The 14,970-nt window shown below is 38.6% G+C and overlaps 1 protein-coding gene across 1 annotated transcript; it reads left to right on the forward strand.

Moving 5' to 3' along the window:
- The first annotated feature begins 1,271 nt into the window (after nt 1-1,271).
- LOC147046379 (myosin-7-like) lies at nt 1,272-10,642 on the forward strand. Its single transcript, XM_085930386.1, has 37 exons — nt 1,272-1,472; nt 1,554-1,697; nt 1,773-1,929; nt 1,997-2,024; nt 2,111-2,219; nt 2,348-2,440; nt 2,512-2,575; nt 2,652-2,750; nt 2,842-2,945; nt 3,026-3,164; nt 3,281-3,399; nt 3,471-3,620; nt 3,692-3,862; nt 3,938-4,247; nt 4,491-4,561; nt 4,645-4,850; nt 4,981-5,104; nt 5,180-5,316; nt 5,450-5,705; nt 5,794-6,036; nt 6,104-6,280; nt 6,355-6,500; nt 6,585-6,675; nt 6,804-7,193; nt 7,287-7,413; nt 7,489-7,607; nt 7,680-7,876; nt 7,954-8,137; nt 8,282-8,447; nt 8,535-8,659; nt 8,761-9,069; nt 9,148-9,351; nt 9,439-9,735; nt 9,845-9,949; nt 10,022-10,117; nt 10,223-10,357; nt 10,518-10,642. The coding sequence occupies exons 1-37, from the start codon at nt 1,272-1,274 to the stop codon at nt 10,536-10,538; spliced, it is 5,814 nt and encodes a 1,937-aa protein (XP_085786512.1). The 3' UTR covers nt 10,539-10,642.
- The last annotated feature ends 4,328 nt before the right edge of the window (nt 10,643-14,970 follow it).

A 14,970-nucleotide genomic window follows, 5' to 3' on the forward strand; every position in this document is an offset into this window, starting at 1 on the left:
GCAGCTGTCGTGTTTCTCAATCAGGGACAAATAATCCAGACAAGAATTTCACACGGTTAACTTTGTCCTCAAGGCCAAAGGAAAAAGAACAATGCTATGACGACAGAATGAGATAAAGGGTGTACACCTCTCAGGGATTAGCAGTTGTGCGAGTGAAGTCAGTCCATGACTTTAGGGCTCACTCAACGACAGCTGCAACAATTCAGTCTCACAAGTGTCACAAATGTGTTGCTACCACCTTCGTGACTGACCTTCAGTGAACATTTTGGATGAGGCGACCCCAGCTGAATGTTTGAAATCTCGTTTACTGGAAGATTTTGGATTAAAAAAAAATGATAAATTCCAAAATGGCAAACACCTAAAACAAAAATGAATTCATTTAAGTAAGCATTAATGTATCTGATTGGGCACTGATAAGACTTATCAGCGCTTGTATGATGCATAAATCTGGCTAATTCAGTTTTTGACTGGGTTTGTAACAGAATTAAAGATGGCTGTTTTAAGCTTTGTTATAGTTTTGCTGCGTTATTGGACTTTACATACCGGATAAATAAGTAAACCCTGATTGTGTTGTTTCATAATTTTATGTCACACCTACGTAGGGTATCATAGTCTTGATGGTGTCACGTAGAATGCATGATAGTCACAGATGAAAGCATTTCTGTTTTCTTCTGTTCTGTTCATGCAGTAAATGATGTCAAGCCGGCGGTCTATGATTGCCACCTCACCTCTCACCCTCCCCTGTGGTCAATGAAAGCGACGAATAGCAGCAGAGCATCCCGCCCAATTAAGAGAAAGCTTTTTATATTGTGCAACCTTTATCCAAAATTATATCCCATATTTGGCAGACTAACAACCTTTATTAGCGCAGGGGTGACAGCTGTAAAGTACAGTACATGCCTCCTCGCTTCACTTAGCCAACAGGTAAGCGAAGAATCTTAGCTAGAACTAATATTCTTCACATATTACTGTGCTCTTCATAACATTTGCTGATTGGCTTTGTTCATTAGGTTGTTAGATTAAACACAATTCCTGTCTTCAAGCAAAGCACCCAAGGTAAGGGTGTTTTTTTTTTAAACATATACTTTTAGGCATGTGTGTTGTATTTATTTGATTTGAATCTCACTTGTTAAGGCAAAGTGTGTAATTACTTTTAAATGGACACATTTTGACTATCATGATATAGTTTGTATATATTTGTTGAATTATACATTATATCTATATATATATATTGTATTATTTATACCCATATTAATGTTAAACAGGTTAAAATGGGCGACGCTGCTATGAGAGAGTTTGGGTCGGCTGCTCCTTATTTGAGGAAGTCAGACAGGGAGCGCTTGGAGGCTCAGACTCGTCAATTTGACATGAAGAAGGAATGTTTTGTTCCTGACCCGGAGGTTGAGTTTGTCAAGGCATCCATTAAGAGTCGAGATGGTGACAAGGTCACTGTTGAGACCGAGTTTGGAAAGGTATTTCCTTCAAAGCCATTTTGTTCAGAAAGTATTACAGGTTTTAGTATTACATCTGAATTTACACTTATCTGTCTCTAGACTGTGACAGTGAAGGAGATTGAAGTACATCCTCAGAACCCGCCAAAGTTTGATAAAATTGAAGACATGGCTATGTTCACTTTTCTCCACGAGCCCGCTGTGCTGTTTAACCTCAAAGAGCGTTACGCGGCATGGATGATCTATGTAAGATAATCATATTCATTTTTCTGTCATTTTCAGATGTCACGCAATTAAATTTTTTTATTTTTTTTTTGTTAGACCTACTCCGGGCTGTTCTGTGTGACTGTCAACCCCTACAAGTCGCTGCCAGTCTACAACCAAGAGGTGGTTGTTGCCTACAGAGGAAAGAAGAGGAGTGAAGCTCCTCCTCACATCTTCTCCATCTCTGACAACGCCTACCAGTACATGCTGGCAGGTACAAAATCTACATTTCAAGCACTAATGTAAAAGCCATGAATGAAAGGAAGCTTTTTGATTTACAGACAGGGAAAACCAGTCCATTCTTATCACGTAAGTCACAGAAATTGCATTTCAAAAGTAGTTAATAAGGTATTCGATGTCTTGTTCTAAACTGATGCTGTCACGATTGAACTCAGTGGAGAATCCGGTGCCGGAAAGACTGTCAACACCAAGAGAGTAATACAATACTTTGCCAGCATTGCCGCGGCTCCAAGTGGAAAGAAAGATGCAGCTGCTGAGAAGAAGGTTTGTGTGACATGTTCTTTTTTTTAATTTCGCTGAATTTGCACGTGTTGTGTAAATGAACTATATATAGTTATGAAACAATGTCTGACTTGATTTATGGATAAAAAGCTACTTATCTGACAACTTAGGGTACCCTGGAGGATCAAATCATCCAGGCAAACCCGGCTCTGGAAGCTTTTGGAAATGCCAAAACCATCCGAAATGACAACTCGTCCAGATTTGTGAGTGGTTGTGCAATGTCATTTCTCAACCAAAGTCAAAACAAGAGACTTAGTGGTTCTTTTTGATGAAGGGTAAATTCATCCGAATTCATTTTGACAACCGAGGAAAGCTGGCCTCTGCTGATATCGAAACTTGTGAGTGGAACAATTTACGACAAATTACTGTATCACAATAACACTCAATTATTATTATTATTATTATTATTATTAGACCTTTTGGAAAAGTCTCGTGTGACCTACCAACTCAAAGCTGAAAGAGACTACCATATTTTCTACCAGATCTTGTCTCAGGTGAAACCTGAACTTCTGGGTAAGTAACAAACTACAGAGAATAAAACAGTTTGACATTATTATAGGAGCACTGTCATAAATATGATAGTTTCTGTGTGATATCATTTTAGAAATGTTGCTCATCACCAACAACCCCTACGACTATGCATTCATCTCCCAAGGAGAGACAACTGTCGCTTCCATCAATGATGCTGAGGAACTCATGGCCACTGATGTGGGCTGAATTTTTAAATTCACAGTATCAGACCAAATAAGCAGATAAAATTCACATCACTTTTCTTCTCTGCTCACCAGGATGCATTTGATGTGTTGGGTTTCACCCAAGAAGAGAAGAACAGCATTTATAAGCTAACAGGTGCCATTATGCACTATGGTAACATGAAGTTTAAACAGAAGCAACGAGAAGAGCAGGCAGAGGCTGATGGCACTGAAGGTGAGTGAGTGCATTCGTAAAAAAAAATGTATCATAAAGTGATACAACAGAAAAAAAAGTTCAGCACTGTGAGGCACTAGCTGATTTATTAATGACCATTAAATTCTCTGACCTAGATGCTGACAAAGCTGCTTATCTAATGGGCCTGAATTCTGCTGACCTCATCAAAGGTCTCTGTCATCCAAGAGTTAAAGTAGGAAATGAGTGGGTCACTAAGGGACAAAATGTCGCCCAGGTAAAGTGTTTTTTGTCTTGTTTTGTTTTTTTAAATCTTACTTTCAAGAGAAATTCTTACTTTACTTTTAGGTGTACTATGCTGTTGGTGCACTGTCAAAGTCAGTGTATGAAAAAATGTTTCTGTGGATGGTGATGAGGATTAACCAATCGCTGGACACCAAGCAGCCTCGCCAGTACTTCATTGGAGTTCTGGATATTGCTGGATTTGAGATCTTCGATGTGAGCTTTGTCTTGTTTTGCTTTGTATAAAGATGACATTCGGTTACATTTTTATTCGCTTTCTATTTCAGTTCAACACCTTCGAGCAGCTTTGTATCAACTTCACCAATGAAAAACTGCAACAATTTTTCAACCATCACATGTTTGTGCTGGAGCAAGAAGAATACAAAAAAGAAGGCATTGAATGGACTTTCATAGATTTTGGAATGGACTTACAGGCCTGTATTGACCTAATTGAAAAGGTGAGAGACACTTTTTTGAGAGGCTATGATTGATCAGACATAACATTGAAATCTAAAATGTAATGTTCTCCTCAGCCTATGGGTATCATGTCCATTCTTGAAGAAGAGTGCATGTTCCCCAAAGCCAGTGATGCAACCTTTAAAGCTAAGCTCTACGACAACCACTTGGGGAAATCCAACAATTTCCAGAAGCCCAGAGTCGCCAAAGGGAAACCAGAGGCCCATTTTGCCCTGATGCACTATGCTGGCACTGTTGATTACAATATCAACAACTGGCTGGTGAAGAACAAAGATCCTCTAAATGAAACTGTTGTTGGGCTTTACCAGAAATCAACTGTTAAGATGCTGGCTTTCCTCTTTGCAAATTATGCAGGATCTGACTCAGGTTTGTATTTTACAAATTTGTTGCATGACTGCTGTTCTATCAGTTCCCCATAGATGTTGGGCCACTGATGGGGAATAGACACTTTTTTTTTCTGTATCGGATGTCCAGAGGCCATCTTTTATGTCGCATTTTGGTGCACCGTGTATACTTTTAAAATGTTTAACAAATAAAAGTAGATTGGATTGGATCATTTTATCTCAAATAAAATGATCAATAACACCATCATATCTTATTCCCCTCAAGAACATGCCACTAAGGGTAAAGGTACAAAGAAGAAAGGTTCATCCTTTCAAACAGTATCTGCCTTACATAGGGTAAGATTATCTTACAATGTACTTTGTGCAGTATTTTTGAATTCCAATAAAAAATGATGACAATATGGTTCCTGAACTCATAGGAGAATCTAAACAAGCTGATGACCAACCTGAGGTCTACTCACCCGCACTTTGTACGTTGCATCATCCCCAATGAGACCAAGACTCCTGGAGCCATGGAGAACCCTCTGGTGATGCACCAGCTGCGCTGTAACGGTGTGCTGGAAGGCATCCGAATCTGTAGGAAGGGCTTCCCCAACAGGATCCTCTATGGAGATTTCAAACAGAGGTATTGTTAATCGCAAAATAAAGAGTCTACATAATGGCTTTATCTGTTCTCATAAATGTAATACTCTTTGCAGACACATTCACGCAAAATATATAAGAGTAATTTTAACTTAAACTCCATTTCTTTTAAGATACCGCATCCTAAACCCAAGTTCTATCCCAGAGGGACAATTCATTGATAACAAGAAAGCAGCTGAGAAATTGTTAGGCTCTTTGGACATCGATCATAACCAGTACAAACTGGGACACACCAAGGTAAAATTTACTCACGGCATACACATAATAAAACTGCAGATGTTTTTATGTCTTGTTTTGTTTTGGTTTTATTAGGTGTTCTTCAAAGCAGGGCTTCTTGGTTTGCTTGAAGAGATGCGAGATGATCGTTTAGCTCTGATAATTACACGAATCCAGGCAAGATCACGTGGGGTTCTGGCAAGAATTGAATTCCAGAAAATTGTTGAACGCAGGTATGTGCTATTCAGGTCCGACAAAGCTTCCATCTATATGGGTATATTTAAACAGATAGATGACTGATATGAGTGATTTAGGACAAAACCACTTTGATTGCTCTGTCTGCATCTTAATAAATCATTGTCACAGGGATGCACTACTTGTTATCCAATGGAACATCCGTGCCTTTATGGGGGTCAAAAATTGGCCCTGGATGAAGATGTTCTTTAAGATCAAACCCCTTCTGAAGTCAGCAGAGACTGAGAAGGAAATGGCCAACATGAAGGAAGAATTTACCAAATTAAAAGAGGCTTTTGCAAAATCAGAAGCACGGAAAAAAGAACTGGAAGAGAAAATGGTCTCACTTCTCCAAGAGAAAAATGACCTACAGATACAAGTTCAAGCTGTATGTTCAAAATCTATCATCAAAATATCAGATTTAGAATTAATGTGCAAAGTGTTCAAACTAATCAATTCTGTGTCTTTTGTAAAAGGAACAAGATAATCTTTGTGATGCTGAAGAAAGATGTGAGGGGCTGATTAAGAGCAAGATTCAGCTGGAAGCAAAAATTAAAGAACTGTTAGAAAGACTAGAAGATGAGGAGGAGATGAATGCCGAACTAACATCCAAGAAGCGAAAATTGGAAGACGAGTCCTCTGAGCTCAAAAAGGACATTGATGACTTAGAATTAACCCTTGCTAAAGTGGAGAAAGAGAAACATGCCACTGAAAACAAGGTACAACCCAGATATTCCGTGTCCTGAAGACGATCATGTTCAGCTGAAAATGTATTTCTATGAATAGGTGAAGAACCTGACTGAAGAAATGTCTGCTTTGGATGAAATCATTGCCAAGCTGACCAAAGAGAAGAAAGCCTTGCAAGAAGCTCATCAGCAAACACTGGATGACCTTCAGAGTGAAGAAGACAAAGTCAACACTCTTACCAAGGCCAAGTCAAAACTAGAGCAGCAAGTGGATGATGTGAGATTCAACATGAAATAAAAATCAATAATCAATGCTAACTGATCAAACTAATTGTGAATACTTACCAACAGCTGGAAGGATCCCTGGAGCAAGAGAAAAAAGTGCGAATGGACCTTGAAAGGGCAAAGCGAAAGCTTGAAGGGGACTTAAAATTAACTCAAGAGAGTCTTATGGACTTGGAAAATGACAAGCAACAACTTGAAGAGAGGCTGAAAAAGTAAGATGTTACAAGTTTTAAAAAGAACCACACACAATTATGTCTTCAATTTTCTGACTGAAATATGTTTATGTCCACTCACAGGAAAGATTTCGAAATCAATCAATTTCTGGGCAAAATAGAGGATGAGCAAGCAATGAGTTCACAGCTCCAGAAAAAATTGAAGGAGTTGCAGGTACAATTGGCTTTTTGATTAATATTTGTTGTATTAATTAAAATCGGTTGTCTGATGAACAACTCAGTCATATTTTGGGTCTTGAGCTTCAACATACTTGTTTGGCACTTGACTTCACATGCATATAGGCCCACATAGAAGAGCTGGAGGAAGAGCTCGAGGCAGAGCGAGCTGCTCGAGCCAAGGTGGAAAAGCAGAGAGCAGACTTGGCCAGAGAGTTGGAGGAGATCAGTGAGAGGCTCGAGGAGGCCGGTGGAGCAACATCTGCCCAGATTGAGATGAACAAGAAGAGGGAGGCTGAGTTCCAGAAGCTTCGCCGAGATCTGGAAGAAGCCACGCTGCAGCATGAAGCCACTGCGGCCACTCTGAGAAAGAAACAAGCTGACAGTGTGGCTGACTTGGGGGAGCAGATTGACAACCTGCAGAGAGTCAAGCAGAAACTGGAGAAAGAGAAGAGCGAACTCAGACTGGAACTGGATGATGTCGTCTCCAATATGGAACACATTGTAAAGTCTAAGGTACTGTAATTAATATGACAGGTTAGTACTTGTTGTTTTGCTCACTTTGAATCACCAATTTCGTTGCTTTTCCCTGTAATTGGTTGTTTTCAGAGTCATTTGGAGAAAATGTGCCGGTCTCTGGAAGACCAGATGAGTGAATATAAAACAAAAGCAGAAGAGGGACAGCGTGCCATCAATGACTTCACCATGCACAAAGCCAAACTTCAAACTGAAAATGGTATTGTTTGTTGAATTCATTTTCTATCATTTTCAAATGTACTAACAAAAACACATATTGCTGTGTGAAAATTAGGTGAACTTTCAAGGCAACTTGAGGAGAAGGATTCCTTGGTGTCACAACTCACGAGAGGAAAGCAGTCCTACACACAACAAATTGAAGATCTTAAAAGGCAACTGGAAGAGGAAGTCAAGGTAGCTTTGTAATGAGAATAATAATATACATTACAACGTGAGGCACAGCCAACTGTGCGTATTTCATTTTAGGCCAAGAACGCATTAGCCCATGCTGTGCAATCTTCTCGCCACGACTGCGACCTGCTCAGAGAGCAGTATGAAGAGGAACAAGAGGCCAAGGCTGAACTGCAGCGCGGCATGTCCAAGGCCAACTCTGAGGTGGCTCAGTGGAGGACCAAGTATGAAACTGATGCCATCCAAAAAACTGAAGAACTGGAGGAGGCTAAGTAAGAAAAAATATACTTATTATTATTATTATTTTTAAAGTTTCATAGCAGAACAAAAATAAATCATCATAATCCAGGAAGAAGCTGGCCCAGCGTCTGCAGGATGCCGAGGAAGCTGTAGAAGCAGTGAATGCCAAATGTTCCTCTCTGGAGAAAACAAAACACAGATTGCAAAATGAGATTGAAGACCTCATGGTGGATGTGGAGAGATCAAATGCTGCTGCTGCCGCTCTGGACAAGAAGCAAAGAAACTTCGACAAGGTACCAAAGCAAGATGTGCTAGTAAGAGTAATTTTAACAAGAGTAAAATGCAAATTTTACTTCGCATTTTAACATGACTAAAAGCTCAAAAAGATGATATTTGCATGCTTTGAATGAACATATAACTAAAACATGATCTCTCAGGTCTTGGCAGAGTGGAAACAGAAGTATGAAGAGTCTCAAACAGAGTTAGAAAGTTCGCAAAAGGATGCAAGATCTCTGAGCACAGAGCTTTTCAAACTCAAGAACTCCTACGAAGAATCCCTCGAGTACCTAGAGACTCTGAAGAGAGAAAATAAAAACTTGCAAGGTCAGTTACCACAAATTCTGTACTTCAAATTGTTTAACATATTTTCAGAAAATATTCATGTACAGTTTGTTTCTTTTCAATGCAAAGAGGAAATAACTGACCTCACTGAACAAATCAGTGAGAATGGAAAGAATATCCATGAGCTTGAGAAGATCCGAAAGCAGTTGGAGCAGGAGAAGTCTGACGTCCAAACTGCTCTGGAAGAAGCAGAGGTCGGTTGTGTTGCATTAAAAAATATTCTATTCATTTCATCATGAATAGATGATGAATAGTGTGAATAGTGCACCAACACCAAAATATTTGATCTTTATAGGCCACATTGGAGCATGAGGAAGGAAAAATTCTCAGAGCCCAGCTTGAATTCAGTCAAGTGAAGGCTGAAATTGAGCGCAAGCTGGCTGAAAAAGATGAAGAGCTGGAGCAAGCAAAGAGAAACCAACAGAGGGTCGTGGACAACCTTCAGAGCGCCCTTGAGGCTGAGACCCGAAGCAGGAACGAGGCCCTTCGTTTGAAGAAGAAGATGGAGGGAGACCTCAATGAAATGGAGATCCAACTAGGTCAAGCCAACCGGCAGGCAGCTGAGGCTCAGAAGCAACTCAAATCTGTTCATGTGCATCTGAAGGTTTGAACTGACTAAAGAACAAGCCCTCCTGACTCCCCTTCAAAAACAGACTTTAACATTTGGGTTTCCATTTTCAAGGATTCCCAAATCCAACTTGATGAGTCTCTTCGTGCCAATGATGATCTTAAAGAGAACATCTCCATTGTGGAAAGACGGAACACGCTGATGCAGACTGAGCTGGAGGAACTGAGGGCTGCTCTCGAGCAAGCTGAGAGAAGTCGCAAACTTGCTGAGCAAGAGTTGCTGGATGTTAGCGAAAGGGTGCAGCTGCTGCATGCACAAGTGAGAGCGACATGTGACATCTACAAATCGACCACCTTTCTTTTCGCTATTAAATAATGACTTTTATATCTTTTTTTGTTGATTTAGAATACTGCTCTGATAAACCAAAAGAAAAAATTGGAAGCAGATACCTCCCAGCTTCAGACAGAAGTAGAAGATGCCGTCCAGGAGTGCAGAAATGCTGAGGAGAAGGCCAAGAAGGCCATCACCGATGCAGCCATGATGGCGGAAGAGCTGAAGAAAGAGCAGGACACCAGTGCTCACCTGGAGCGTATGAAGAAAAACATGGAGCAAACCATCAAAGACCTACAGCACCGTTTGGACGAAGCTGAACAAATTGCAATGAAGGGAGGGAAAAAGCAAATACAGAAGCTTGAGACTCGGGTGAGTATACCACACAATTTGGTCACAAATTATTACCTCAATATCTGGATTCATTCAAATGTCGGGAAATTCAGAGATGATTGGGTTTTATGATAATTCCGTTTTGTAGGTAAAGGAACTTGAAAATGAAGTGGACATTGAACAGAAAAAGGCTAATGAGGCTGTCAAGGGTGTTAGGAAGTATGAAAGACGCATCAAAGAACTTACATACCAGGTAACTAACCAAATTTTGAAAGTTGTCAAGTAAATAAATCTGAATACAAATACAAATACTGTGTCGAAACAGACAGAAGAAGACAAAAAAAATCTAGTGCGTCTTCAGGATCTGGTGGATAAGCTTCAACTTAAGATCAAAGCCTACAAGAGAACAACTGAGGATGCAGTAAGTACAACAAAGTCATTTTTAACCAAATTTAAAAGACGATTTCAACAAAAGAAACAATCATGAGCCATTCTGTACGTGGGATAATGTTGTCACACTTTCTAGGAGGAACAAGCCAACATCAACCTCACCAAGTTCCGTAAGATTCAACATGAGCTTGATGAAGCTGAGGAGAGAGCTGACATCGCCGAGTCTCAAGTCAACAAGTTACGTGCCAAGAGTCGGGATACTGGCTCAAAGGTTAGTAGATTTAAGTCATACTACTCTCAGTGACCCATCTTTTTGATTTTGCACATTTGATTTCAAAGCTGCATGAGTATATTACATTGATCAAATAATTAGTTACCAGATTTTTAAACTTGGACCAAACTCATTTATGAAGCATTCTTTGTTTTTACAGAAAGCCTTTGATCGAGAGTAACCACAACCGCATGATGGATCTTCTGCTGTTTTGTTTCTGATGTTTTCAATGTTATGTATAATTGTCTCCATAAGCATGTTTTTGGTCAGTAGAATAAATTGGAGTGTGCATCTAAAAGATCTTGTTGTTTTTCATGGACAGAGTTTACAATTAATGCATATCATGTTTAATTGACCTACTTGGTAAAATAAAAGTTAAATAAAAATGAAAGTTTTAGTAATGCCACCATATAGCAAGGAACAATTTGGATTGTTCAACTGCTTGAATGGAATTTATGTGTTGACTTTGAGCATTTAATTACACTGGTGAACACATTTTACACAATATTTTAATGAGAGATGCAATTAAACTTTTCAATATTACTTTTTTGCCCTAATTGTGAATCACCCCTTGTTTTTCCTCTTGGATCAGGTCTTCATAATATCAAAATAATAATAAAAATTACATACTAATGAGAGGGGGCACGGTGGGGTACTGGTTAGAACGTCCGCCTCACAGTTTAGAGGGTGCGGATTCGCTTCCACCTCCGGCCCACCTTGAGTGGAGTTTGCATGTTCTCCCCCTGCCTAAATAACAAGTAATAGTTATTATTCAAGGGCTAGGTTTAGCAACAGTTCTTTCCATCATCGTTATAAATTACAACATAAAATCTATATGCGCAAGCTTTCATAGGTCAAACTTAAAAACAAACATGAACATCTCAAAATCTGAAAAGAAAAGTCTTTTTTGAATTCAAACTACATTAAGGAACACATAAAGCCAGTCTGATTAAAATTTGCTGTTGATCAGTTCTTTTAGGCTTCTTTCTGCCTTACCAACATTAAGTTAAGCGGGAGAGGTGGATGATTTACAACCCTTGCCAGGATAAGCGATACAGAGAATGGGATGGATGGTTTTATGTGTGCAGCCCACCGGAGAGAAGCTGAATACTTTTGCATACAATTTTTCACATTTGAGTTTGTAAAAGTATTTGAAAACCATATATCATTTCTATCAACTTAATATTTTGCCATTTTGTGTTGGTCTATATATCAACCTGCCTCTGTTTTCATGTGCAACATAAAGTAAAATGAAATTTTAATGAATATTGATGAATGTACTTGCTGGAATACTCAAATCGTATCAAATATGAACAATATATCCAGTAAACATTTATCCTACTTTTATTTCAAGAGTGCCACCTTGAGGTTTCATTAAAATATAGTATTAGTATACCGTAGCTTTAAAGGAAATACATGTAAATGTTTTAGAAAGCCTGCAGATTTAAAAATACATATATTCTTCTGCAATGTATTGCTGAAAACTACAATAAATTAAGATACAAAACTAATAGATCTTTTGCCTCTTTTTTCCAATCTGCACTCCCTAGGTATGAATAATACAACGTGGCACGAGAACACATCCTTAACAATTACTAAAAATATCATTATACTCCATATTTTGATGCTATACATTTAACTATATTTTCCTGGTGTCAAACATTTAATCACTGAACATTTCATGAAAACTCGGTTGATGTTGCAAAATTCAATCAGCAGAGGGCACTTCCTGACTTGATAAGTTGCTAGGTGTGAAAACACTAATGAGTTCATGGTTGATTGCTGTTTAGTTTTCTGAATAAAAGCTATAACAAACTAAAACAACTAACCTTTAGAACAATGGTGATTTGCTTTGTCTCTTTGGATCATCGTTTTCTCAAAAGTGCTGAAAGGAAGAGAGACGGACTTATAAATAACACATTTGATCAAAATAACATCAAATATTGCACATTATCATCCTAGCAAAATGATTTTTTCATTGAATTACCTTAACCATATGTTTGCTTCTCCTGGTCTGCATATCCTGGACAGATATCTTGAGTCCACACCGAGGTCCGTGGACTAAGCGAGGGGGAAGGAAAAGACAAGACAAAAGAAAGATCAAGTCCAGTCAGCCTCCACCTGAATTCAACACCCCCTTGAAAGCCACATTTCACAATTGTAAAGAACAAATACTATTAATAGCTTCATGGGCTCGTGTTTCATACTCAAGTGAGACAAGGTGCTTCACATCTTCTTTTATGTGCTCATTATAAAACTCAAACTTAGAAGTACTGGTGACAGCTGGGTATGAGACCTTGGGTGGAAGGCAACAAGTGCTAAAGTCTGGATACAGACATCATTTTTGTTTTATTACAAAGGTTATCAAATTCAAGCTTTTAAAGCTGCAAAGATGGTGCTGAAACGGAAAGCAGCCAATGTTGCAAATGTTCAGTGTGGATTTCACTTCCTGGTTGCCATTTTTTTCCATTAGTTGCTCTGATAAATGAGTTCTCATATTTGACAATACCAGATTCCTTTTGTACATTATTGTGTGTGTATACATATTACTATGTGGTGTGATTTCTTCCGGTCAAACACAATGTACATTGTCATTTGTGGCGGTCACCTGTCGTTGTGAATCAATGGAGAAATTAAAATACATCGAGTCAACTTGTGACCCCAAGCTGTCGTCTGAATTGACAAATTCCCAGGGGTAACAAAGAGCAATGTAACAAGTTATCTTTGTACTCGAACGTACAATGCTGTGGTAAAGGCTCGTGCACTCTGCTGCTTTTTCATAGAAGCTAGCAGTGAAGGTCAAGGTGAATGAAATTTTATTCAGTTATACATTTTTTTTGTTTTTTTTACATTTGTATTTTTTCATTTATTGTAAAGGCACTATATTTATTTCTTCCCTTTTTTATGTTCATGATTTTGTCTCTGCAAAACTTTTAAATGTGCTGGCTCTTAATAGACACGGAGCATGGACATTGACTTTGTATCACTCCAGTTGCAACGGCAATTACGCCCGCACACCCCTCCCAAAAAAACAATTCCGCAGGGAAGTCTTGGTACATGTGAACCACATTTGAAAAAATGCTTCTTGTTGTTGTGTTGTTTCACTTGTTTTTTTTTCCAAAAGATATTCCACATTATGCACTTTAACTTCATGGGTGCTAACAATGAAGAGGAGATGTAACGAATGTCAGCTCGTGCTGTGCGCTTTCAATGTTAGTAAAACCTCCCTCCCCGATAGCTTATATAAGGAGTGCTGATTGATTAGCTGTAACCCCGGGCCGAGAAACTGCTGCTCAAAATTAGAATGTCAAGGGAACTCATTGATTGACTCCTCAAAGAATAAAAAAGGTTTTTACCCTAAGGGTGTTATAGGCATTACCATAAAATTCATCCAGAAATATTTTGTGCAAAGAAACTCAAGAGTGTCACGATACAATAGATCAGATCGGTCTTCTTCTACTAATGTAAAGTAACAGTATATGACAGCATGAAGTGAGATGGCAATGACAATGCCTAAAAAAAAAAACAATCGAACAATTTTAAGAGCCCTGGGGCCGAGGGTATAGATCTACAGTAACTGTAAATAGTGATGAGTGATCATAAAGAGATGTCACAGCTGTGACCTTGGCCCTGTCTTGTCTTTTTGAAGGCAGCAGCTGCAACTCTCGAGTCTCTCTCTTGAAATGTATTTCACACCATATCACTTGACAGACTATTGTTGATCTTGATGTGTTTGGGGTCTCATAAAATCTGGTTGCTTACAAGCCCATAAATACTTAATTTAGAATCAGAATAGGCCCAATGTCTGTACAACATAACGAGACAAATTATCATATAGATAATACAATTAAATCTATGCCGTACATTGATTATAGGTCATGCGGTTTGTTTTCTGAGGATACGTGACACAAAATATCAAATAGTAATTAAACAATCCATTTAAAAAAAACAGACAAACCCAATATAAGAAAAATCACCATAGCAATACGCTGTTCCAGTTTGCATCCTACAATAAAATTGCTATTATTAGTTGCTATTGTACTTCGTAATTTGATAGAGAGTAGTCTACGGCTCTCCACCTACAACCACCCCTTCCTACGTCATGTCCAATTGTTCTTTTGTGGACAAGGTGATAGCAACAAATAGCAGCACTAGACTGGACCCAATTTGGGGGATGTTTTTTTTCTGATATGCAAATGGGATACAATCCGTCTCATATTCATCACCTTATTTGGCTGAGTAACAACCTTTATTAATGGAGAGGACACCTGGCATCAGCTACCACAACCATTATTCCGCTTGACAGTTTGACAGCTTAAGGTAAGCACAACAGAACACGAGATATTCACTACAGTATTTACATTAGCTTAACATCTTAACATACAGGATTTGTTCTCCAATTAACTTTTATTTTGTTGACCATGTCTATAGTAGATCATAATGGATGAGACATTCAATTTTGTAATAGTAGACTAATTGCTACAATGTAAATATTGCAAAAAAACATATTTTTAACAGAAATAAACATACTAACATAATTTACAGAAAAAGTGGAGTGAAATGCAACTGGAACATGGTTGTGTTCAAACATGACATTGCCTCTTGACAGAAGA

Source organism: Syngnathus leptorhynchus, chromosome 14, assembly GCF_054491065.1.
Source record: "Syngnathus leptorhynchus isolate UIUO chromosome 14, UIUO_Slep, whole genome shotgun sequence".
NCBI classification, from domain to species: Eukaryota; Metazoa; Chordata; class Actinopteri; order Syngnathiformes; family Syngnathidae; genus Syngnathus; species Syngnathus leptorhynchus.